The sequence below is a fragment of the Urocampus carinirostris genome, chromosome 13 (assembly GCF_059441175.1).
Source record: "Urocampus carinirostris isolate Australia breed hairy pipefish chromosome 13, RoL_Ucar_1.0, whole genome shotgun sequence".
NCBI lineage: Eukaryota > Metazoa > Chordata > Actinopteri > Syngnathiformes > Syngnathidae > Urocampus > Urocampus carinirostris.
The window spans coordinates 36,088,229-36,114,303 of record NC_142361.1 but is presented as its reverse complement, the minus strand read 5'-3'; the positions used below and the strand labels follow the sequence as shown (position 1 = coordinate 36,114,303).

The following is a 26,075-nucleotide window of genomic DNA, read 5'->3' as shown; positions in this document are numbered from 1 at the left end:
AGACTCTTTGTGATTAATGATGCAATAAAAAACAAACGGCTGTGCGCCATTAGACTCTTGTTGAGACGTTTATGGGTGGCATTTCCCTTTTCTGCAGTTTTCACATCTGGGGTAACCTACCTGACTGCCTGTAAAAGATGGTGTTGATATTCAGTGTTGTTCTGGCCTGAGAAAAGGGAATTTCTTTGTAGGAAAAAGGCTCCTCCGGGCACTCCGGTTTCCTCCCACGTTCCAAAAACATGCATTTCAGGTGAATTGGCCGGTCCAAATTGTCCCTAGGTGTGAATGAGCGAATGAGTTGTCTGTCACTGTGTGCCCTGCGATTGGCTGGCAACCAGTTCAGGGTGTCCCCTGCCCACTGCCCGGAGATGGCTGGGATGGACTCCAGCCCCCCCGCGACCCTGATGAGGATAAGCGGTACGGCTGATGAGATGAGATGAGATGAGATGAGAAAAAGGCTGAGTCAAAGAAACTATAAGTGACGAGTCAGCTTTTTGGGACATTTTTCACATCTAGGGTAACGTACTGCCTGCAAAAGATGGTTTTGTTAATCATTTAAAAAAGTGTATGTTAGTTTTGGCATTTTCACCTTCAGAGCGACCTATCTGATTGCTTGCAAAAGATAGTGATCCTGTCCAAACCTGTTCTGTCCTGGGAGAGCGGAATGTCTTTCTGGTAAAGCTACCAAGTCAGGAAAACCTCAAACCTTTTGGCATTTTTTACATCGAGGGTAACCTACCTGACGACCTGCCAAAGATGGTGTTGATATTCAATCAAAAAGTGTATGTTATTTTTGGCATTGCCACCTTTAGAGTAACCTATCTGATTGCTTGCAAAAGATTGTGATCCTGTCCAAACCTGTTCTGGCCTGGGAGAGCGGAATGTCTTTCTGGTAAAGCTACTAAATCAGGAAAACCACAAACCTTTTGACATTTTTTACATCTAGGGTAACATAACCGACTGCCTGTAAAAGATGGCGTTGATAATCAATGTTGTTCTGGCTTGGGAGTTTAGAATGTCTTTATGGGAAAATGCTTAGACAACAAAACCAAAAGTGCTGAGTCTGATTTTTGGGGCGTTTTCAAATGTAAGGTAGCCTACCTGTTGAAGTTAGTCATATCTAAATTCCTTCCCCCTTTTCTTGGGTTGACAGACACACAAACATACAAATAGATAAATATAATTAACCCTCATATGAAAACATCATGCTTGTAATTGTTAAAAATGAAAAAACAAAGCCTCCAAAGTCACTCATATTTACTTGTTGTTTACAATATAAATAAGTTATCCCATGTTCAAGATTACCCATCTAAATAATGTGCTATCTGTTACGTTGCCGGGGCGTGACGTCGTCTAAAATCCGGGGACTGCAGTGGGTCGTGTAGTGCAACCTCGGGTCCGAGTAGTTGAAGGCCGCAGGATTGTTTCTTTCATGCACGGGGTCGGCTAACAAGTGAGGAAGACTGGAACAGAAAAACGGGCATCAAGTAGGTTAAATTTGCTCATCAGCTTTATTGGGGAGAGGAAACGGAAATAATATGATATTCAGAACAGATTTACTTATTTCCCGTTAATTTTTTTGACTGAGTGTCAAAGGTTTTATATTGTCATGTTAGATTCAGGGTTCATGTATTTTGCAAAGCTGCAAATAAATCTGTGATTAACATATGCGATTTTAAAAAACTTTAACTCGATTTTTCCAATTTGTTTGGCAATATTTTAGTCCAATTAAGTAAAAAAAATATTCAATATTCAAGTAGAGTGAATGAAAGAAAATTTTGTTATAAACTGTAGACTAATGATGGCGCCTCAAGACTAGCAGCTAGCAACGCTGAGGGCAACTTTTGGCATAAATCCTACCAATTAAATAAATTGTACAATTAAGAAAAAATACAGATAATACACCAGTGTTTGCGTCTGCTTTATTCCGATTTCGAAATCTTCGTTCGGTTTGGAAGTTTTGGAATTTCGGTTCGTTTAGCACTTTGCATACTCGGCAACCGATCAGAAGCCTGCATCGAATAACTTAGTGCTTCCGGACTCTCCCGAGCGTTTTAAGGTCGTGCATTTGGATATCATTTTCCAAAGTAGATGCACAGAGAACACAAGAAAAATCGATAAGTGGTTAGGAATCGAGCCAAAACCTCAGCCCAAGAAGAAAGATTCAAAAGAAGCTAACAAAAATGATGACGCCACAAAACGTAAACAGACATTAAAAGCATCGTGGAATGAGGAGTTCACGTGGCTTGTAGCAGACGACGCAACGCAAACATTGCATGAATGAAGATGAGTAAATACTGGTAAATACTGATGGCAGATGGAAAACAGCGATATCGTAAACAGGCAATGAATGTTATAAGTAGATTTACAATAAGCTTAATTTTAAAGTGTTGTTGAAATGAAATGATCTGCATTTATATAGCGCTTTTCAAGTCGAGACTTCCCAAAGCGCTTTACAATGTGCTCCACGTTTCCCAATAGCGGCCGTGCAGCCATGTAAGGCGCTAACCTGCTTATTGGGGGCATTAGGGATTCAGTGTTTTACCCAAGGACACTTCGACATGTTATATATTCTGATTATCAATCCTAATACTTTCCAACAATGTTTTTTTTTGTGATGAGTCGTCTTATTCTGTTCCAAGTCAAGTTGTGAAAAATGGGGAAGGCAACTTTTCACAGTCTGCCCTGGTGTCCGGTAACTTTTTGTCACGAGTTTCAGACACTGGAACACACGATCAAAAAATAAATTTAAGTAGTGAGAACAAATTTAGCTTTAGCAGTTAGCTGTTAGCATTAGTATTGTAATTGCTTGACGGGAGGATAGCTCCGACTAGCACAACATTAGCAACTTTGCTTAAGCAGCAGGAATCACAGACACTGTCACAAGCTACATTAGAATTATAAACTAGAATTAATAACTAGCATTGGTAAATTCTTGGTTAAAACATTGTAAAATTGAATGTACTGCAAAGAAAGTTTTTTTCTTATTTGAAGTATTATTTCATATCATGGGCTGTCATTGGACCGTGGCCATATTTAGCCTTAGCGGTTAGCTTTTAGGATTGACTAACATTGCGTTCGAGAACTGTAGCTGCGACTTGCACAATATTAGCAACTAGCGTTAGCAGCTTCTTTCATTTTCAACATTTGATCAATTTCCCAACATTGTATAAACCATCGAGGTTCACTTACTCTCCCGTCACGGTTTTCTTGCAGCAGCAGCAGCAAAAAACGGCCAGTGCAGCCAGAAGAAGCAGCAGGGGGATTCCAATGCCCAGTACAAGGCCCAATATAAGATGAAAGTTGTTGTCGTTCTCCTCTTCTCTTTCTGTTTTTTTCGTATTTAATTGCATTTAGTTGCCTAAATGTTTTGATTCCTGGATTCCAGATACTCACCTAAAACACAAGATTGTGTTTCATCCACATCGGTGGTGCCATCGCATACACACCTGTAGCCTCCGTAGGTGTTGATGCAAAGGGCGGGGCCCACGCACGCCGCCTCCTTGGCTCCACATTCGTCCAAATCTAGAGGTGAGGAGCCATTGAGAATGTCTGGGGTGACACATCTTCAACAATTCAACTCGAGTGTGATGAAGATAAGACCAATTCGTTGAATTGTCTCATACGTGTTCAAAGAATGCAGGAATCAAATGACGTAAGAGGGAGTTCTTTTTTATTGATACACAATTTCAACAAGAAACTCAGCAGATCTCAGATATGCGTGGGTCTTTATACTTTCAACATAGCACGTGTACCCGGTTTGGCCCCGTCCATTTTCATGCTACACCCTTTCACGTGTACATGCCCAGGGTTCTGTCCTTATTTGGAAGTGTTTTTAAGTTTATGCCAGTTTATGTCACCTTGCCCTTTGCCGTTAACTCTTGTCCTCCCTTGAGGAGGATTGTTTATACTAATTCGTCCGCCGAGACCTTCCCGAGATGTAAGCAACATTTCTCCCAACTGTAAGCAAGTCTTTCTACATTTCTTTCTAAATGTATGCAACTCTATTCTACAAATGCAAGTTTATTTTCTACAACAAGTGGAAATGCAATTGCGATTCGGAGGTATCGACTACGTTAACATGCATACATCCATTGTTCCCGTATTGTATTTCTTAAACAATCCGAAATAATTGTTTACATACTGAGAGACATACTAATAACAGTGTCTGTTAAAAAAAAAAAAAAAATATATATATATATATATATTTTTTTTTTTTTTTTCAAATCAAACGTTTGCTTTATTCCAATTTCAAAATCTTTGTTCGGTTTGGAAAATTCAGAATTTCGGTTTGTTTGGCAATTTGCATACTTGGCAGCCAATCGGAAGCCTGTATCGAATAACTTTGTGCTTCCGGACTTTCTCGAGCCTTATAAGGTCATCTGTTTACAAATGTGCTCTTATGTGAATAGCCTAAAGTATAGACTTACACTATATTCAGATTCAGATCTACTTTATTGTCATTCTAGTACACGTGTATACAGAACAAAATGTCGATGCATCTGACCCCCACAGTTTCCTTGAATGTACAGATATAAATAAAGTTGTATTGTAATTGGCTACGTATAGTATTTTACCATAGTGCCGATAGTGCAAGAAGAGTAGCTAACCAGATGTGCAAAATGGGCAGTCAGGTTAACAAGTCAGGTACACAGTAACATTAACACTGTAACAATAACGCTGTAATTACCATAGTGCAGAGAGCAATGTGCAATGAGTGGCAAGCTATAAAAAACTGCCAGTAGTGCAAAAAGTCAGATTAGCAGCCGTTTAGATTTAAGTTAACTATATGTTAGATTGACCATTTAACAGTCTAATGGCCAGGGGGACTAGACTATTGCGGAGCCTGGTGGTCCTGCACCGCACACTGCAGAACCTCTTCCCAGAGGCTAGCAGAGTGAATATATGGATGGATAAAACAGTGACAAACACTATATATGAAGGATGGATACGCCAGTGTCATTTTCGCCATGTGGGCAGAAGTTTTCGTGTTACATTTAACTCCGTACTACGAGTCCCACAATGCTTTACGTGATAAGACATACCAGATAAACGTGCACAAGGAACTGGATTACTCGAATGTGTATACATGCACGAGTAATCAGACCATAATTGTATTTTTGTGCATATCACATAGCTTTACATACTCTTAATAATGACATTTCGGAGTATTTGATGATTTTGTTGGCTTGAGCAGCAAAAAACAAGGAGAAGAATGCACAATTGAAATACGATGGACTCATGTGGTGTTTACCGTCAACTTCTATGTTTCCGATGTCATAGTGGTTGCTCACTCTGGCCAGGTAGTCTCTGATGTACCAGTGAGGTGTGTCACTGGACACATTGATGCGATACTCGACTCCGGGTGGAATCAGTACTTGGTTCTTCTTACTAGCGTTGTAGAATTTGTTCTGGAAGCCCATGGACAGAATGTTTACGAGCTGTGAAGATACAAGAACAGGAAGGCCACACCGCCAACACAAATTTGTGTGTTAGTTTGAATAAAATTGTATTTCGAATTTCTGACAAATTTTAGGTTTTAAGGTACACCGTAATAGACCTTAAAATTTAGTCATTCAATTGGGCCGGACACAGGAACCCACCTGGTCAAGTCCGTCAGCTCTGGTTCTCCTCCAATCCACAGTCACGTTGAAAACGTTATTACCTGAAAACCCGATCATACATATCGCTATAATGGATTTCTTATGACTAAATAATGATTTGTTCTGTTTGAAAATTCATCTGTATGAATACTTACCTGGAGGATTGGCAGAGTCACCTAAAGAGTAAAAGATCAATTCTTATTTTTGTGTTTAGCAAGTGAGAAAAGATAACAGCACAATTTTATAAAATAATAGCAAATCAGAGAGGAAGTTGCAGCATCTGCATTTTGACACAAGCGGTAATTCCAGTGAGTGTCATGATTCGCCCATTGTCCTCACCTGAGGCCATTCGTTTGGCTCCAGCAGTTGCTCGTTTCCTGATTAGTTTCTCCTATTTAAACTCAGTGCGCTCATTCAATCCTGGTCAGTCCGTCAGCGAACCTCAGCATATGCAAGGCAAGCACTATTTGACTCTGGCTCCCGTCTGTCCTGTCCTCACCTGTATCCTGCTAGTCTGTCCCTGACTTCCCGATCCCCTCGGCTACTTGACCCGTTTTGATCATCGACCACGCTCGGATCTCCTGCTCCCGCTACTTGACCCCTTTTTTTGCACTCTGACAACGCTCAGATCCTGTGAGCTCCTTGCTACTCCTACCCAGTGAGCACCGGATCGCTGTTGTTTGATTCCCCACACCTGACTTCCTCGATTCTCCAATAAAGCTTTGTGTGAAACGTTACGCGCATTGGACCACCGTCTGTTCTGGTTCTGACAGTGAGTGCTAAAATCTCAAACATAAGCCTTTTATTTCTTCAACAATGCTGCATGTGGACTTGTATCAAGCTAAAGAAATTATACAAGGAAAGCAGGATGTCATACGTCAAATGGAGCGATATGTAATATGTCAAAACAAAGCTATGAGCGATCCGGTGCTCACTGGACGCGGGAAGCAAGCCACTCACGGGATCGGAGCGTGTTCCGAATGCGGAAGTTAGACGGAAAAACAGGTCGTTAGCCGGAACGGGAGATCAGAACGTGGTCTGGGTAAAAAAAAACAGGTCATTAGCCGGGACAGGAGATCAGAACGTAGTCGGGGTCAAAAAACGGGTCGTAGCAGGAGACAAACTGGGAAATCAGGAACGGACGAGTGGAAAACGGGTGACATAACGAGACCGACGGGAGTCAGAGTCAAAAATGCTTGCCTTGTGAAAACAGAGGTTTGCTGACGGACTGACAACAGGCGAGTGAAAAGACTGAGCTTAAGTAGGACGGGGAACCAATCAGGTAACCATCATCAGCTGGCGCCAAACGAGCGGGCACAGGTGAGTGTAGTGAGTAATCATGACACTCAGTGGTTAAAAATGCACCAATCAGTAGAAAAAAAAACATTGATATGTATAATAAGCAAAATACATGAAAGGTGAAGAAATTAAAGTTAAAGTACTCTAATGTTGTGCCAATTATGAAAATTTAATAACAATGACATACCACACCCGTCCGAGTCCTTATTCTGGTACCTGCAGAAGCACTCAACAGATCCTGGTTTGTTCTTACACTCAAACTTGGCATTGGGACACGTGGACATCTCAGCACACTCGTCTATATCTTCAGCACATACACAAACAACGGTTTTAATGTTTTAGGGAAGCTTATTTCTATCTATCTATTTATCTATCTATTTATCTATCTATCCATCTATCCATCTATCTATCTAGAGACATACCAGTACAATTGAAGCCATCTCCAAAAAAGCCAGGTTTGCATGTGCAAGTGTAATTTTGTTTACTGCTGAAGCAGGTCGCATCTTTGTGACAGGGGAATTTGAAAGGGGGCGAGCACATATCTGGGAAAATACACAGTGACAAAGAGTATGGAGTGAAACAGTCGATTGAAACTTAAAAGAAGATTAGTGATTTGTCACTGACCATGCTCAAAGCACTTGTATCCTTGCTTTCCGTCGGAGACAGTACCATTCGGGCACTGATCACAGTTGAAGACTCCAGTACGTAGATCCGGTTGACACTGTATCCCTCGAAAACATGGCTTGCCTTTACACGGGTCTGCAATAGTCCCGCAAAATTTCCCACTGAATCTTTTAGGGCAGAGGCACCCGACCACCTGGAAGAAGGGATGAAGTTAGTACCCTAAAAGTAACGTGTTAGCCTGATATCCTGCTAGAAATGGTTGAGTTTTATGTTCTCAAATTTAATGGAATGGCATTTATTTATGATGGTTCGTTCTACTTTTTGGTACAATCCAGCATTGAGTTGATGCGAGTAGCTCTTGGTATAGAAAGACTCATCTGTTTTGCCCATTAGAATGCTATTGTCGCTAATTTATATTCCTCGTCAAGCAAATCTCTGTGTTTCTATCGTTTACATTTTTTTTAAAAGGTATGATCTTGCCTAAAATGAGAGTTTATTGTTTTTCTAATCACTTGTAGTCACCGTGACTCACAAGTTTGGAATTTTGGATTTTTACTATATTTTCTAACCTTTATAACGACATTTTTATCTTGATAATCTATGCAAGTAACAAAAATAATACTCAAAATAAAAAAACATTACCTGCCAGTGGAACAACAAACTTATTCACTCCATTTTTTTTTTTTTTTTGGGAAATTAGGATTAAATAAATCTGCAAAATTATGTGCAAAAACGTTACTATTTTTTCAATGCAATCTTACATTCTCACAGTTGACATTTTACCTTCTCTTTTTGGGAAAATAATAAATATATGTAGGATGAGTGAAGATGATCTGCCAGTAGAAAAAACATTGATTATGGTTTATTTTTTAAATTAAAATTAGATAATAACTAAAATCGGAAAAATGATGTGCAAGATTTTTTTACATTACTTTTTCAGTGCAATCTTAAAAAGCTGCTGTCACGACCGGTAGAAGCAGGAGACAAAAATGCGTAACGTTTCACACAATACTTTATTTAAGGGATCGGGGAAGTCAGGGCGAGAGGAAAAAGCAATCTGTGCTCACTGGGCAGGAGGCGCGGGAAGCCCTCGCGAACAAAGCGTGATAGGAGATCGGAACAAGTCGGGCTGCCGGGAGGGGAGACAGAGCGTGATCGGAGATCGGAAAAAGTCGGGTAGCCGGGACGAGCAGGAAGCCAGCGATCGATACAGGAAACAGAATCAGGCAGGATATGGGTAGCCGGGACAGGAGAACAGAGCTTGGATCGGGGATCCATACAGGAAACAGAGTCAGGATACGGGTAGCTGGGACAGAAGAATGGAGCTTGGATCGGGGATCGATACAGAAACAGAATCAGAAAAAGAGAAAAATAATGTTTCCTTTCAGTCTCCGTAGTTTGTATTCTTTGTTCTTTTTAACACTTGTTTTTGTTGCATGAGACAATAGAGCAGCATCCAGTGGTCAAGTAATATACACTGTAATAATTTTAAACAACTTGTTCTATTTTAAGTATTTTTTCCTCCTATTTTACTATAGTTTTATTGTTGTACTATATTTCTTCTGTTTTTTTTACCGGATTTTTTGATATTCAAACAAAACACGTACGCTTCTCTCAAAAGTTTACCTGAAACTTTCCATGTAGGTGGTTTTCAATGATGCTGTCATAAAGACAAGTCCCTCCATTAAGACAGTTGCAGATACGCAATATCGGGGTAAACAAGGAGCTGGAGGCTGTGTCTGTGACCTTGATAGTAAGTGTGACGGGCTTGATGTTGAGAGGCCTCCAAGTTAAATAACCATCACCTATAAAAAGGATCAATCCTGTGTAATTCAATTGCAACTGAACACCCACAAATGGTCAAGCATTGCAATCCCGCTTTTTGATAGAAAATGACTCAAAATCAAAAATAGAAGTCAATAATGTTTTTAATGGGTACAAATCTAGAAAGTGTATTTGTGAATCTTACCACTCCCAATAAAGGCCTGTGGAGGTCTTGGGAAGAGTATTGAATACATGATAGAATCCCCATTCGCATCTTGGGCGATAATCGGTATGTTGACAGTAGAGTTGACCTCAGCATGGATCACCTTCGGTTCTGTGACTATTGGTGGTGTATTGCCTAACAGAAAGGACAACGCCCATCAAATATACCCCACGGTGAAATACTCATCTCCAAAATATAGTAGTCACTTATGTCTTACCAAATATGTTGGCCCAGTTTTGGTACAGTTTCTCAGCATTCAGGGTTTGAATGCCCAGGTCTGACGTGCTAGATGCAAGACTGTCGTGGAGACACGGGATGCTTCCTTGGCAGGTTCTTCTTAGATCTTTCACCACATCTGGACTGAAGTCTGCAAGCAGCTCATCTAGGGAGATCGGCTCGAATGGATCCAGTGAGGGGGGAGATAACAGCAGGCTTTCGGGTCGTAGGACTGCCCCTACACAAATACAGTTCGTACTATAATTGATAGGGGTGTTCCGTACTATTTTTTTCAAATATGTACCGTACTAGTAAGTTCTCAATTACATCATTTTGAAGAATGATCTATGCATCTTAATGTACAGACCTGTCTACAAAGATTAATTAGTAATCACTTGTTTTTAATCGGGGATACAGTCCAGAAATAACATGGGATAGACAAGATCTGTAAAGTAGAAACTTTAGATTAAAAAAACATATATTATTTAAATATATACGGTACTCTTTTATACTCTGGGACCAAATAATGAACCGTTTTTACAGGCTTAAGCATTTGTTCAACAAATAACAGGACTGTATAAATATATTTTTATTTTATTTACAAATAACTACTGTACCTGTCATGATTACCGATGTGATGAACCTGTGCCCGCTCCATTGACGCCACCTGCCTCGGACTCCCTGTCCCTATTTAAACCCACTTCTTTCTGTCACCTGTTGTCAGTCCGTCTGCGAACCTCAGTTTACACTAGGCAAGCGTTTTTCGACCCTGACTCCCACCTGTTTTTTGCTCCCGTCTGTTCCCCGGCTTCGACCCGTTTTTTTATCCTGACCATGTCTACTCTCCTCTCCTGACTTACGACTCGTTTCCGACCCCGACCATGTTTTTGCTCTCCTGTCCCGGCTACTGACCCGTTCTTCCGTTACCGACACTGCTATCGCTCGCCACAGAAGTCCCACTTGCGCGTTCAGAGCGACCTGCTTCCCGCGCCCAGCAATCACCCGATCATGGGTTCAACCCTTTCCTTTCTTCCAATAAAACTGAGAGAAACGTAACGCAAGTGGGTCCTGTCTCCGTTCTGGTCCTGACAGTACCGTCATATGACAATAAAGTGGAGATTGTTTAGCCAATCAGAATGCAAAACACAATGCAAACACGTGAAGTATCGAAAGCATGGAAAGTAAACCGCGTTATAGCAAGACATTGCTGTATTGTGGTAAAGTATTCCATATTCTCCCATTAGTTACAAAAAAACAGCTCTCAGCTTCAAAAAGGTTTGTGATTGTCACGGTTGCCATGGCGCCCAATTGGCCCCGCCCCTGTTGCGCCAGACTTTCTGTCTATTTAAGCTCAGCGCTCTCACGCTTCCTTTGTCTGTCCGTCAACAAACTTCTGCCCCGCAAGACGTGAGTTTGGACTCGGTCCTGTTCCTGTTGGTATTACCTGTCTGGTATTGCTCCCGTTTTTTTTGTCCTGCTTAAATTTGGTTTCCAGTTTTGTTTCTGTCTAGTTTTGTCCTGTTTATTATTTTCTCTAGTTTTTGTTCCCATTTAATTTGTCCTATTTATTTTTGATATCCTGTTTCATTATCTATCCTGTCTGTCCCTTGCTGTCCGGTATCGACCCCATCCGTCCGATATCTGCTCAGGCAATCGGTATCGATCTCGTCGGCCTTCGGCTTCCTATCATTCCACGCCAGACTACTTCCTAACGTGCATGACTCCCCATTTCCCGTAAAATAAAAGGCTTGTGTGAGATACATCACGCGTTTGGGTCCTTATCTTGTTCCGGTTCCTGTCAGTTATCCCTGGCTCTCAGCCTACTAAGATACCTTTCACTATATTAAAATATCTGAAGTTGGAATATTGAAACGATAAAATATTTGCAATATTTCTCTTGATTTGTAATAAATCGAGAATGTATTTTAATTGCATTATAAAAAAATAAATCATGTTATTACAGCCGGGACGGGAGAACAGAACGTGGTCGGAGATCGGAACAAGTCTAGTAGCCGGGACGAGCGGGAAGCCAGCGATGGGGATCGATACAGAAAACAGAATCGGGCAGGATAATTGCCTGTGACAGTCCTGGCCACGTTTCTACAATTTACTCACAGGATAACCCAAAAAGATGCAGCCTGTCTTCCGAGGGTGGATTATGGTTCGCGGAAGAGAGCATCCGACCGTCAGACATCAGGAAGTCGTCCGAGCGGTTTGAACTCCAAAGGCCCATGAGGCCGACCGTCCGGTTGTAAAAGCTTTGGGGAACTTGTACCATGGCTGCCAGCTGCTTATAGCCTTCCACACGCCACACCAACACATGTAGACCACCGGCATACAGAGCTACACAGTTAGACACTGAAACACAGCGCACAGCAAAATCTCCCCCGCCCGTGTGGACGATGCCTGTCAAACAAGAGTTGGTCACAGGGGGAGAAATGGTGGGTTTCAATTTCATACAACAGAATTGTGCTGAATGTTGTGTCTTGTGTGTGGCTGTTACCAACAGTGACAAAGATTTCTGCATTATCAATGAACAACCGTAGTCTGTTGCCTTCCTGGGCACAACTCCATTCAATCTGGAGGAAAAAAGAGAAAAGATGAGCCCTCTACATACGTGCTACTCTAGTTATGAGGAATTTGAGATACAAGATGTCTTATTATTGCCCGACATACAGGAAAAATCCAAGTTATCAGAATTTCCAGACCCTATCACTAGAGGGCCGAGCTTGTTCCATTTGTATGTAAATACAAATGACATGCAAATATGCACGACCTTATAACGCTCGGGAAAGTCCGGAAGCACGAAGTTATTGGATGCAGGCTTCCAATTGGCTGAAATGAAATGAAATGATCTGCATTTATATCGCGCTTTTCAAGTCAATGACTTCCCAAAGCGCTTTACAATCTGCTCCACATTTCCCAATAGCGGCCTTGCAGCCATGTAAGGCGCTAACCTGCTTATTGGGGGTATTAGGGGTTCGGTGTCTTACCCAAGGACACTTCGACATGTAACACAGACGAGTCGGGATTCGAACTGGGATCCCTTGATCCCAAGACGAGCGCTCTACCACCTGAGCTACTGCCGCCCCCAATACTGCCTCGTATGCAAATTGCCAAACGAACCAAAATTTCCAACCCGAACGAAGATTTCGAAATCGGAATGAAGCAAACATTTGATTTGAAAAAAAAAAAAAAAATCGTTTTTTTTTTCCTTCTTTCTTGAAAAAGTTGTCGGCCACCCGGGCGGAGACGTTTTGAAAAGTTGTACGCCCGACTTAGAAGATGCCCGCCCCGGGCGTCCGGGCGGACGTTATTTCAGACACTGTTATTACTGTAATTTAATGTTAAATTACTATTTGGATGTGTTTAATGCCAGGGAAAATGTGTTTTAGCTATTTAGGGTTAGCTATGATGGTTTTGGGTGACCATGAACAGATAACGTGGTTTTCAGTTATCTCTTGTTAGGAAAATTTGTGCCCGGCTGGCAACCGGTCCAGGGTGTCCCCTAACCACTGCCTGAAGATAGCTGTGATGGGCTCCAGCACCCCGGTGACCCTAGTGAGGATAAACGGTGCAGATAATGGATAGATGGATGGAAAACTTTGTTTGTGAAACAAGAAATTATAGATACGACCTTGTTCCAGAAAAAAAAAAAAAATCTCATACGTAGAGGAGCGATTGCATAGGCATGGTTTTATCCATAATAGTATTTAGCCAGCAAGAATATATATTCGATATTTTCATAAGTCCTTAAAATGAACTTGCAAATACACATTCAATTTCATTTTTGCTTTCCTTTTTTTCACACACTCCAGCAAACCAACCTTGCCAATACCCTGGTGAAAAGCGGCCATCCGTATCACCGCCGGGAAGTTAATGCTCCTATTTTGGAGTGTGTGCAATCTTTCCGTCTGTCCTTGCAGGGTGAAGATATTCGATCCAGTGTTGGAAGACAACCGCACAATCACAAACTCTCCTACAGCCTTGAAGGAATACTTGGTACCATCGAAGGTGATGAAATGAAGGCTGCCATAAACCAAAGCTGTGATGGAGAAAAATACAGAAGATTTCACATTTCTGTGTAAAGGAGATATTTCAAATCAATCATTTCATTTTTGTGTGAAGGTTTGAGCTCATTGCTTTGTAAAATCACTTGATCTACAAAAACTGCTCACCGACACCTTGTGTTGCACTGTTAGCAATTTTGGAGCGATCTAGACTGGCCCAACTGTAGCCTTTGCAGCGATCAATCGGTCGCTTTTGTAAATACAAGTGGCAAAGAGGCGAGTCGATGCAACACCACTGGAAAGGCAGAAGATCTTGCTCTGGAGAGATAGAACAAAGTCTGGCAATAAGCCAAATGGGACTTCTAAGATAGGTGGATTGTGACTTAAATATGCCATTAAATGTCTTACCGATATGTTTCTGAGTACTTGAGAAGAAGCGTTCATTATAACCGGCCAGCAGAGGCCCCTGAAGGTCATACACACATCTCTTTCCTGCTCCGTACTTGTTGGCCAACACAGACCGGAAGATTTGACCCTCGTCGCCTCCCCATCTCTGACCCCTCAAAGTCTTCAATTGGGCTCTGAGATCTGTGCTCTCTTGCATAAATGACAAATCTTCTAGAGCCTGTGTGCGGGTGCAGTGACATGAGGGAAGGCCAGCAGTCCATTCAGCAGGATCGGGCTCCCTTATTGCCCATGTTTGGCACTTCGGTCCTGGGTTTGCCTCCGAACCGGTGGAGCCAGTTAAATTGTACACAATCTGACCCAACTTCCCCAAAGTCCCTTTAACCTGTTGTGGTCTGTATCTTCCGCCTGGACCAAAAAGATTTTCGGGGGGAATAGTGGGTTCAACGTGTGTGGTTTTCCAATCCATGTAACCGATGAGGGCATCGTGATGTACTCTCTGGCCTGGACCCCATCGCATCTCTCCGTAGTGCAGGAGGGCAAAGGACTGTACTCCATCCGTGGTAAGAATACACTGAAAAGTGTTAGTCTGGAAGAACAGATTTTATTACTAGGCTACTGTCGTGTACACCGATCTGTTTGTAGGTAAGGAAAGAGAAAAGAAGTATACTGTATTTATTCGAGTATAATGCGTAGCATTTTTTACCTAAAAATAACTAAGTTTGGCTATGTGTTATAAAGGCTTTGATATGCTTAGATGCAGTGTCTGAAACGCGTGACAAAAAGTTAGCGGACACCAGGGCAGACAACTCTGAGAAGTTGCCTGCCCAGTCATAAAGTTGCCTGCCCCATTTTTCACAACTTGAAACACAATAAGACGACGAATCGCAAAAAAACCCATTGTTGCAAAGTATTAAGGATTGCTAATCAGAATATATAACAGAACAACACTTTAAAATTAAGTTTATTATAAATCTACTTATAACATTCATTGCATCTATATGACATCGCTGTTTTCCAGTATGTACCTGTATTTACTCATCTTCATTCATGCAATGTGTGCGTTGCGTTGTCTGCTATTAGCCACGTGAACTCCTTTTTCCAAGATGCTTTTAATTTACGTTTACTTTTGTAGCGTCATAAATTTTGTTAGCTTCTTTTGAATCTTTCTTTTTTGGCTTGATTCTTAACCACTTATCCATTTTCTTGTTCTCTTTGCGTCTACTTTGGAAAATGATATGCAAATGCACGACCTTATAACGCTCAAGAAAGTCCGGAAGCAGGAAGTTATTCGATGCGGGCTTCTGATTGGCTGCGGAGTGTGCAAATTGCCAAACGAACCGAAATTCAGAAATTTCCAAACCGAACGAAGATTTCTAAATCAGAATAAAGCAAAAGTTTGGTTTGAAAAAAATATACATATTTTTTTTTTTTCTTAAAAAAGTTGTCGGCCACCCGGGCGGAGAAGTTTTGTAAGTTGTACGCCCGACGTAATAGATGCGTCCGGGCAGACGTAATATCAGTCACTGTTAGATGTATTAGTTTATTATTTGCGCAAAAATAATTCTTATGATCTTATGTGACATGCTATTTGATTCTTGATTATCAAATACTTCAAAGCTGCACACCGTAGGACCGGAGAAGATATTGCGTAACTGGCGGCTAGGTTTAGCTTCGCCTCAAAGTTTGTTACTTACGATACTTAGTTTGAGCCGAGAAAAAGTCAAAATTTTATTTTCACTTTTAAGGAGAAATTAGGGGGGCACTGTACACAAATAAATATGGTAAGTTTCAGTAGAGAAGAAGATAAAAAAGAATGAGTTTTATGATAATTTGGCTACGGTTAAAGGTTGAGTTTTAAACGCTCTTAAAAATCACTTTATTGAAACGCTTGCAACACGGTTGATTCAAACATTTTTTGTTATAAAAATGGATCTTGTTACCTCTGACTGATTGACATCCTGGTAAGACACAGCCATTACACGGTCCCAAGTGATTTTTAGTATCCAAGAGGGAGTGAATGCTGGCTCTCCTCTCATGCCCTTAAATTTGGAAACATCTCCGGCTGTACGATTGAACACTATTTGGGAGTACACGTCCGGCAAATGGGACTCATGGTATTCCTGGGAAAAGGTGGTGGGTCAAGGCAGGATTAGAAATAGACTAGATATTTAATTAACATTAGACGCCTTTTCAGGCTTGTAACTTTGTATGACTGACCTTGTAGAACAAATGTCCATCGCCTTGGGTTAAATCTGCATCATCCCAAAACACAGCCAGAAGGGACACATTCATATCAGAGGGAAACCCATCGGCAAACGGAGCTGGAAAAAGATACTGCTCATTCACAGCAGTAGACTGAAACTGGACAAGGCCGTTGTCTGAGAACTATAACACAGAAGAAAAAGATTTGCTGATTTCAGTCACAATTAAATTGACTTTTAAACAATTGTAAAAAAAAGCATTTATATCATTGATATAAAAGTATAAGAGTAGAGTAAAATAAGATTTACTTATTTGGCTTATGTCAAAAAGAACTAAAATAAAACAACAACAAAATACAATTTAGTTGGGAGGCAATATACAAAGTTATGTTAACTTAGTAGGCTTTCTCCTGATTTGTGCTGCACTTTCTAGCAAAAAAATGCAAACTTACATAAATTCGGTCATATAATTTCCCCATGAATGGAAAACTAATTGGTGGTTTGATGTAAGGAGAATTTCCATCTTGCACGTTGATGTCTATTCTTCTGTCACCGACTTCTGCTCCAAATGGGTAGAGGTTGCTCTCTGTTGGTGCATTGGAGAGTATTGATCACTGCAACAGTTTCACAAACTTCGCACAATTTAAAACATGAAACCTTAAATAAAACCAAAACAGTCTCCATCAGACGATTCCACGATTTTAAGAGAACATTAAACAAAGTAAATTAGGTCACTATTCATTTGTTGTGAAAATGTGTTCTGTATTAGTGTAAGTACTGGACTGGTCATTGGATTACCTGTACATATATTTTGAAAATGCTTAAAGCATTGGTACACAAACTATAACCCGGGGGCTATTTGCAGCTCACTGACAATATTTCAGCTTTATAGAAAAATAATTGCGCCCCGAGTTTTTTTGTTCCAAATTTGGAGGTTTCTTTAAAATGAACAAATAATAAACCAATTCAATAATAAAACTACAGCAGCCCCTCTACATACAAGCTAAGCTAGTTATGAGAACTTCAAAATAGGGGATATCTTTTGAGCAAACCTCTGAAGGAAATCAAAGTTACGATAATTTCCAGACGCTTCCACTAGAGGCCCGAGTTCTCGAGACTTCACTTTATTTTTATATTCAATTACGATTTTAATGTTTTCAGTGCTTTATGGCTATTTAGGGTTAATGTGGATGATTTTAAGAAGACGGGAACGGACTTGTTGGTTTTCTGCTATTCCTGGAGAAAATGCTATTTATGAGCTTGATCCGTGAATAAATAAATCTCTTTACAGGGGCCACTGTAACATTTTTACATACAATTCTGTACAACAATAAATTATCAACAGAGGATAAAGTTATATTTGGGTTTTTGTTTAGAGCACATTTAATCTCAAAATATTTAAAAAACAAATGAGGCCTGTGTGTTCTTAATTTTTTCATATTTGGACCTGACGTTAGGACACCTTGCTTAGGGAAAAACAAGGGGCAATGTAAAGATCAAAATATTTGAACTATGCCATGCTGACATGGATCTTTGCAAATAAAAGAAAGAAAATAATAAACAAAAAAGTTCAGCTAACCATTTTGCATCATGCTGCAGACTATATTTTCATCTGTACACAAACAGCTGTAGGACCCTGGCAGATTTGTACAAGACGTTTGTCCAGGACACGTCAATGGTGACACACATTCATCAAAGTCCACACATGCTTCTTTTCCATGACCCAGGTCTTTGGTTGCATTCCATCCACGATGGCACATACATGAAAATCCTCCCACATGATTGGAGCATGTTGCAGCTGAGTGGCACTGCCCATTGGCCTGTTGGCATTCATCAAGGTCTACACACGTGGCTCCAATATTCCAAAAACCAGACGCGCATGAACAAACAAATGACCCTGGAGTGTTGTGGCAGTGTGCAAGAGGGTGGCACGGTCTGGTGAATGCCACGCACTCGTCCACATCTTCGCACCAAGATCCGTTTCCCGCCATACCAAGTGGACAATCGCATGAAAAGGAACCGGGGCTATTCCAACACCGTGCCACGGGATGGCAAGGTGAACTCTCACATTCGTTAGTGTCGACACACAAGTTCTCCTCCTCATAGAATCCCAAAGGACAAATGCAGTTGTATGTTCCCGGATGATTGGTGCACAGCTGATCAAGGCGGCAGGTGGTGTTGTCTTTACATTCGTCAATATCAACACAACCAGACAGAAAGGGTGTGTAACCAGGAAAACACTCACAAATGTAGGATCCTGCTGTGTTATTGCAGAAAGAGTGCTCTGGGCACAGTCTATGAATTGCGCCGTGACATTCGTCAATATCCTGACACTCGTTGCCATTGATACTAAAACCCTCATTGCAAGGGCAAAGGTAAGAACCGAAGGTGTTGACACATGTAGACTGTAGTGGGCACACTGTAGAGTTGTGAGGATCCAAGCATTCATCTATATCAACACATCCGGTTCTATTGCTCCAAAATCCATTCATGCATTCGCAGTAATATGACCCAATCGTGTTGATGCATGTTCCATTCTGGCAAATGTTCTTGGTATTGGTTTCACTGCACTCATCAACATCCATGCACAACTCCTCGATGTTAAAAAATCCTGTATCACATTTACACAGGAAGCTTCCATTTGTGTTGATGCATGTGCCGTATTCAGGGCAGGTAGAGTTGTCCAGGCACTCGTCAATGTCCTCGCATTCGGTATTACTTCCTTGGTAGCCTCCCCAACACTCACAGAAGAAAGATCCTGCTGAATTTACGCAGTTGGAGGAATTTGGGCACAGTATCAATCCAAGGGAGCATTCATCTACATCCAGACAAGTGGAACCATTTTCAAAGAAGCCTGAGTCACAATTACATTGGTAACTCCCTTTGACATTTTTACAAGTGCTGTTGTCCGGGCAGGTGAAATTCCCCGTTACGCATTCATCAACGTCCGCACAGTGTGTTCCGTTGTCTACAAAACCTTCCCAGCATTGACAGGTGTAGGAGCCCTCCGTGTTGAAACAGGAGGAGGAGGCGGGGCATGCTGGGACTCGGTACTGGCTGCATTCATCCGCATCAGAGCATTCTAAACCATTGCCCTGATAGCCTTGTTTGCACTGACAGTAAAATGAACCCTGATCATGGTGGCACTCTGCGAGAGGGTGGCAGGTGGAAGTGGCGTTCAGACAGGTGTCCTCTTTCACACATACTCCTTTGTTATATACCATGCCAACCGTACACAGGCATGTGTAGGAACCAATGGTGTTGCTGCATGTCATGTTTGTACTGCAAGTTGTGTTCTCCTGGCATTCATCAACATCTTTGCAATCAAAGCCATCCCCCCGGTATCCAGCCGAGCACTGGCAGTCGTAGGCCCCGTATGTGTTGTGGCACAAAGCTTCGGGGCTGCAGTTGTGTGGGAGGGTGGAATTCTGCTGGCATTCGTCCACATCTTGGCACCGAAATCCATCACCCTCCGTGCCGACGGGGCAGTCACAGGTGAAAGAACCGGCAGTGTTTCTGCAGCTGGCAACATTATGGCATCCTCCATTTTGGGTTTGGCATTCATCAAAGTCTATAAGTCAGCCAAAATGGGATATTGTCAGGGAAGCAGCCCCAAAGGAAGATCCAGACATCTTGCAAAAGAGTGACTAATGTCGAGCTGAACAGCATGATCAACGTATATGTGTTGTTGACACTTACCAGAGCAGTTTTTCCCATCGCCGGTAAAGCCACCGAGACAGAAGCAGGCATGACTTCCCACGGTATTGACACATTGTGAAAAGGCGCTGCACTCGTGTTGTCCTGTTTCACATTCATTTACATCTAGAAGACGTTGGGCAGGGAAAAGGAAAGAATGACAAAGAAAACTGTTAGCCTATCTTTTTTTTAACATTTTTTTACTTATCAAACTCATGAATTAAGGGTTTTTTTCAAATGTTGAATGATTTTAAGATTATCCATGCAGGAATACCTTAAAAATAATTGACGCCTTATACTGTACATCTAATTTTGCAAATACACATCACAATGAACTATTTTTTTTATAATTCCCTACATACTCGAGGATAACAAACCAAACGGTCAAGAGTCCGATACATGGAAATACATTAGTGCTGTCAATGACACATGTGGCAACTTCTCAATTGCACCCCCACTTGCTCTTGTACTAAAATGTGAAGTGGTGGTGTTAATGTGAGGTAATTTGCCAAAAACAAAAAAGACCTATAAACAATAACAACAACAAATTGATCATCTAAAAAACTGGGATGCATGAATAGACACTATGTGGTGCTGGCCCTTTTGCACCTCTCTTTTCAGGAAAAGCGTTCCTTTTCGAAAAGGACGAGAGGTTGAATTAAGGGGCGGATGTAGCTCAGGAGGTAGAGCGCTCGTCTTGGGATCAAGAGATCCTAATTCGAATCCCAGCTCATCCGTGTTACATGTCGAAGTGTCCTTGGGTAAGACACTGAACCCCTAATACCCCCAATAAGCAGGTTACAAAGGAACTCATCTATATCAAAGCACATAGTGTCTATTCATGCATCCCACTTTTTAAGATTATCAATTTGTTGTTGTTATTGTTTATAGGTCTTTTTTGTTTTTGGCAAATTACCACACATTAACACCACCACTGCACATTTTAGTACAAGAGCAAGTGGGTGTGCAATTGAGAAGTTGCCACATGTGTCATTGACAGCACTAATGTATTTCCATGTCTGGGACTCTTGACCGTTTGGTTTGTTATCCTCGAGTAAGTAGGAAATTATAAAAAAAAAATAGTTCATTGTGATGTGTATTTGCAAAATTAGATGTACAGTGTATGGCGTCAATTATTTTTAAGGTATTCCTGCATGGCTGCAAGGCCGCTATTGGGAAATGTGGAGCACATTGTAAAGCGCTTTGGGATGTCATTGACTTGAAAAGCGCTATATAAATGAAGATCATTTCATTTCATTTCATTAAACAGTTTATTGAGTATTATGACAGACACTGTCTTTTTTAAAAGTTGCACATGACAGAATGTGTACATAATAAAACTTTTATTTTTTACAAATTTATTCTTTGATTTATTTATTAAATTTACAATTTTATATGGAAAAGCGCCATTTTCCCCCAGACCACTTTCCCCATTAAATATCTGTGCATGTGTATTTCGTTTGAAATAGTAGACACCTGCAAAGGAGATTTCGTAAGATGCCAGTTTGTTATTTAGGGCTGGTTTACTTTTGTAATCTAGGAAATGCAATAAAAAGGGCTAAGGAGAGGGCCTTAAAATAGGTTGGACTTTCTTATCTGTAGGCTTCTCTCCCTGTACTCTTTGCAAGTTCAAAATCCATTGATGTCTTCTCTGCTTATTATGAGTGTCTACTAATGTTTAAAGTTATCAGCACACCACTGATTAAAATAAACTGAAAAGAACAACATTACATATTGGCTTACCAGAGCACTTGGTTCCATTCAGAATGTAGCCTTGCTTGCAAACACAGGAATATGAACCTGGAATATTTATGCATTCCGTGTCATCTTCCGGACATATATAATCCTTTTGGCACTCATCTATATCAAAGCAATCAAGCCCATCACCAATGTAACCCCTGTCACACACACATTGGTATCCAGCCGGTGAGCTGTGACACAGGCCATTACTGTGGCAAGCAGGGTAACAAAGTGGACTGGGTGGCACACAAGTGTCATTAAGCGCAACTGTACCATTGAAACACGAGCAGACGTGTGCACCAGGGGAGTTGATGCAGTCTGAGAAATCAGGACAAATAGTATCCGAGAGGATGCACTCATCCACATCTTGGCAGGAGAATCCGTCGCCTTTGAAACCCTGCTGGCAGGAGCAGGAGAAATCCCCAATAGAGTTGGTGCACAGTGCCCGCGGATGGCACGTGTCCAGCGCATTGCACTCATCCACATCATCACACTGCGCGCCATTGGCCACAAAGCCTCGCTTACAGCTGCAAGTGTGGGATCCGATCGTGTTGAGGCACGTGGCATTCACGTGGCAAGGGTTTTGTTTACACTCATCGATGTCAACGCAGTCCATGCCGGTAGCAGGGCGGTAATATCCAGTCTGGCAGGGGCATTTGTACGAACCATCAACGTTCTTGCATTCTTCATTGACACCGCACGGACTTTCCTTTCCCTCACACTCGTTTATATCCTGGCAAAGCGTCTGGTTAACCAAGACGAATCCTTGTGGGCAAAGGCAAGAGAAAGATCCTGGTTTGTTCACACACATGGCCTGATTTCGACATCCTCCGTTACCCACTAAGCACTCGTTCACATCAGTGCACAGGTTCACACCGTCTCCAGAGTAACCGACCCGGCAGGTACAGTTATAGATACCAGGCAGGTTAATGCACAGAGCGTTTGGGTGACATCGAGTAGAAATCGAACACTCGTCTACATCAGCGCACGTGAAGCCGTCTCCGCTGTAACCTGCCTCACATTGGCATGAAAAAGAACCGGGTGAATTAGTGCAGATGGAATTCGGGCTGCAGCGCCCTGCTGTACATTCATTGAGGTCGCTACACTGGGAATTATTGAAGATGAAGCCCGTCCCGCAGTCGCAGAAGTATGACCCTGCGGTGTTGACACAGTTGGTGGTAGAAGGGCAGATGTTTGCTGTTGCACACTCATTGATATCCTCGCACCATGTGCCATTTCCTTTGAAGCCTTCCAGGCAGGAGCACTCGTAAGTCCCGAGCCGGTTAATGCATGCAGAATTGGGATCACAGTCGTTGTCCATGTTGCATTCATTCACATCAATGCACGTCAGGCCGTTGCCTATAAAGCCGCTCTTACAGTTACACTGGAACGTTCCTAGGGTGTTAAAACAGTCAGCAAAGAAGCTGCAGGTGTTGCTTGCGCATTCGTCAATGTCAACACAGCTCTGGTTGATACTTCTAAAACCGTTGCTGCACATGCACGTGTAAGTACCGGGCAGATTTTTACAGCCTTTGTAACCAAACAAAGAAGAGCACACTGGCGGATTCTCGGAACATTCGTCGATATCGAGACACAGGTAGTTGCCGTTGCCTTTGTAACCCGGATTGCACTTGCATACGTAAGACCCAGGGTTGTTGGTGCAAGTTGCGTTCCAATGGCAAATATTTCGGTTGGCGCATTCGTTTTTATCGGTGCAGTCGAAGCCGTCGCCTTCGAAGCCGTTTTTGCATCGGCACCGTCGTCCGCCCTCAAAGTTAGTGCATAGCGCGTTGGGGTGGCAGCCCCCGTTTTCCTGCAGACACTCGTTCACGTCCCGGCAGTCGGTCCCATCGCCGACGAACCCGCTGAGGCAAACACAAGTGTAGCTTCCAGGGGTGTTGTTGCAGCCGGCTTTTGAATGGCAGCTGTGCAGGCCGCTCAGGCATTCGTCGATGTCCTTGCACACGAGGCCGTCGCCTTGGTAGCCTATCCTGCACACGCAGTTGAAATTGTTCTGGAATTTTAGACACTCTGCCTGATGGTGGCACTCAATGCCGGCTGCCTCACAATTCGTCTGATCAGCAACTGAGCAGAAAAAGAAAGAATAGAAAGTGGAAATGAAAGGTGTCATTTTGAAGTAGTTTGGAAAATTGAGTGTTTTGTGAGTTGGATCACCTGCGGAGGAGAACTTGAGCATGAACAGAAAACCCATCAACCACAAGACTGGTAGCCTGTAAGGAAACAAGATCATTTAAGAAAAAAGTATCTGAAATGATCTATCTGTTATGCGGCTTGAGTGTTTCAAGTTTTCAAAAATAATACAGCCGATGCTGGTTCAGCTCAAATTACCATCTAGATGTCATGGTTTCCTTTAGGGCATGTTATACAATTGTCTCTACTTAAGGACAAGGCCATGGTGGGACGGTGATAGCACTGCACCGCCATCCTTTTACATGAATGTACTTAATGGGACAGTATTTATTATTTAGCGTCCCCTAACGATAAAAAACGCCATTCATTAAAAAAAAAATATATATATATATTTATATATATATATATCTCATCTCATTAGCCGTACCGCTTATCCTCATTAGGGTCGCGGGGGGGCTGGAGCCCATCCCAGCCATCTCCGGGCAGTGGGCAGGAGACACCCTGAACTGGTTGCCAGCCAATCGCAGGGCACACAGGGACAGACAACTCATTCGCTCATTCACACCTAGGGACTATTTGGACCGGCCAATTCACCTGAAATGCATGTTTTTTGGAATGTGGGAGGAAACCGGAGTGCCCGGAGGAAACCCACGCAAGCACGGGGAGAACATACAAACTCCGCACAGGAAGTCTGGAGCTGGATTTGAACCCACGACAGGTTCCCATGACATGAACTGTGCCGCACAAGCGCTAACCACTGCGCCGCCGTGCTGCCCATATATATATATATATATATATATATATATATATATATTGATTTAAATAATAAGTAAAAATACATTAACCATCATACATACTTACATTTTTAAATACTTGAGGTTGAAAAATTTGCATCTATTTGAGACTGAAAAATTGATAGGTTTGGTTACTTTGGTTCATCGTAGTTTGTATTCTTTCTTGTGGTTTTTAGCACTCGTTTTCGGTTGCACTACACAAAACAGTGACATTTGGTGATCAAATATTACACACTGTCCCTTCAAAGTAAGATTTATAGAGAACATTACAGCTTGATTAATTGCAAATTAGTTCATTTTTTAAATACTCAAATACAAAGAAGAAAACTCATAAATACACATTATTTTGTGTAAGTTGTTTACAATTTAGCCATTTTTTAGACTGACATATCTTTTGAAAGATTATATCATTCAAAAAAGTAAAACATTTTTTCAAAATATCATATTTTATTTTTGATCCTTGATATGAGTAGCCTTTTAAAAATGATCACGACTTAAAATTAATTTCATTTATAATTTATTGTAAAGAACATTTGCCATACTATGCACATTTAGGCCTTACATTACCAACTGTAGCCGCATACAATTATTACAAAAGTGTTGTTTTTCATATTTAAGGGATACATCAAAACATATTCGTATTGCTTGTGTGAGCACTAAAAGATAAGTTATAATCCAAAAATGTTCACAACATTTTTTTTTTTATATTATGCATCAGTTCTACTTCCGTTTGATTTTAGTGGCTATATTTTTGTTGAATATTTCAATAAACAGCCAGTAATTTAGAAAATATTTGGCCAGTTTTTGATTATTGTCCGAATCATTCGACATTATCTGTATGTAAGAATTTTCTTTTCTTGACAAAGGCTTTTAAAAAGGATTTTCTCTTTTAATGTAATAATAATAAATCAACAAACCTGAATTTGAATGACCTAGGCCAGCCTCCAAGCATTACCTTGTATTTATCCTGAAATGTTGTCATGTTTCTCTTTTAAGTCTTTATCACGTGTGTATCCCGAAGCACCATTTCTAAACTCGTAGTAAACAATGTTCACCTTGTGGTTCTCAATCACAATTACTCACTATTTTCCAAGTTTCCAAAATGAAATGAAAGCTGCATGACACCAGCAATTGATTGCGATTACAGTAAATAACCGACCGCCACAAAAAAAGACAAGAAAAAAGGAAGATATATCTCCACTTACCCCATCCCCTTCTCCTTGTGGTCTTGTTGTTGGAATCCGTACTCCAAGAAGTTCACTCGAGTCTTCAAGTGGCTCCTTCCGTTTTTTACTCCTCCTTAGTCTTGATTCAGCCACCCTAGGGAATCAGGACAATAACGTGCA

At 41.5% G+C, this 26,075-nt stretch overlaps 1 protein-coding gene and 1 long non-coding RNA gene across 4 annotated transcripts in view; one reads left to right on the top strand and one right to left on the bottom strand.

Moving 5' to 3' along the window:
- The window catches only part of LOC148354446 (uncharacterized), a 30,327-nt gene extending 16,152 nt beyond the window's left edge, over positions 1-14,175 (top strand). Inside the window, exons 3-5 of one of the 3 annotated variants that reach the window (XR_015852500.1) lie at positions 3,217-3,302; positions 3,389-3,531; positions 13,656-14,175. This is a non-coding gene — a long non-coding RNA (uncharacterized LOC148354446). Of the gene's footprint in view, positions 1-3,216; positions 3,532-11,692; positions 12,171-13,655 lie in introns of all 3 variants that reach the window. The other 2 variants (XR_015852501.1, XR_015852499.1) reach the window with 2 other exon arrangements.
- Positions 1,296-25,962, bottom strand: LOC148354445 (uncharacterized). The gene is made up of 25 exons (XM_088351551.1): positions 25,935-25,962; positions 23,960-24,015; positions 21,788-23,869; positions 20,048-20,170; positions 17,928-19,919; positions 16,801-16,934; positions 16,365-16,532; positions 16,088-16,267; positions 14,148-14,733; positions 13,908-14,057; positions 13,557-13,774; positions 12,233-12,308; positions 11,845-12,135; positions 9,731-9,967; positions 9,496-9,648; positions 9,153-9,331; positions 7,527-7,719; positions 7,325-7,444; positions 7,090-7,206; positions 5,759-5,779; positions 5,604-5,665; positions 5,255-5,441; positions 3,397-3,525; positions 3,193-3,328; positions 1,296-1,463 (listed from the first exon to the last, which is right to left on the bottom strand). The coding sequence occupies exons 1-25, from the start codon at positions 25,937-25,939 to the stop codon at positions 1,322-1,324; spliced, it is 7,737 nt and encodes a 2,578-aa protein (XP_088207677.1). The 5' UTR covers positions 25,940-25,962; the 3' UTR covers positions 1,296-1,321.
- Positions 25,963-26,075: the final 113 nt, after the last annotated feature.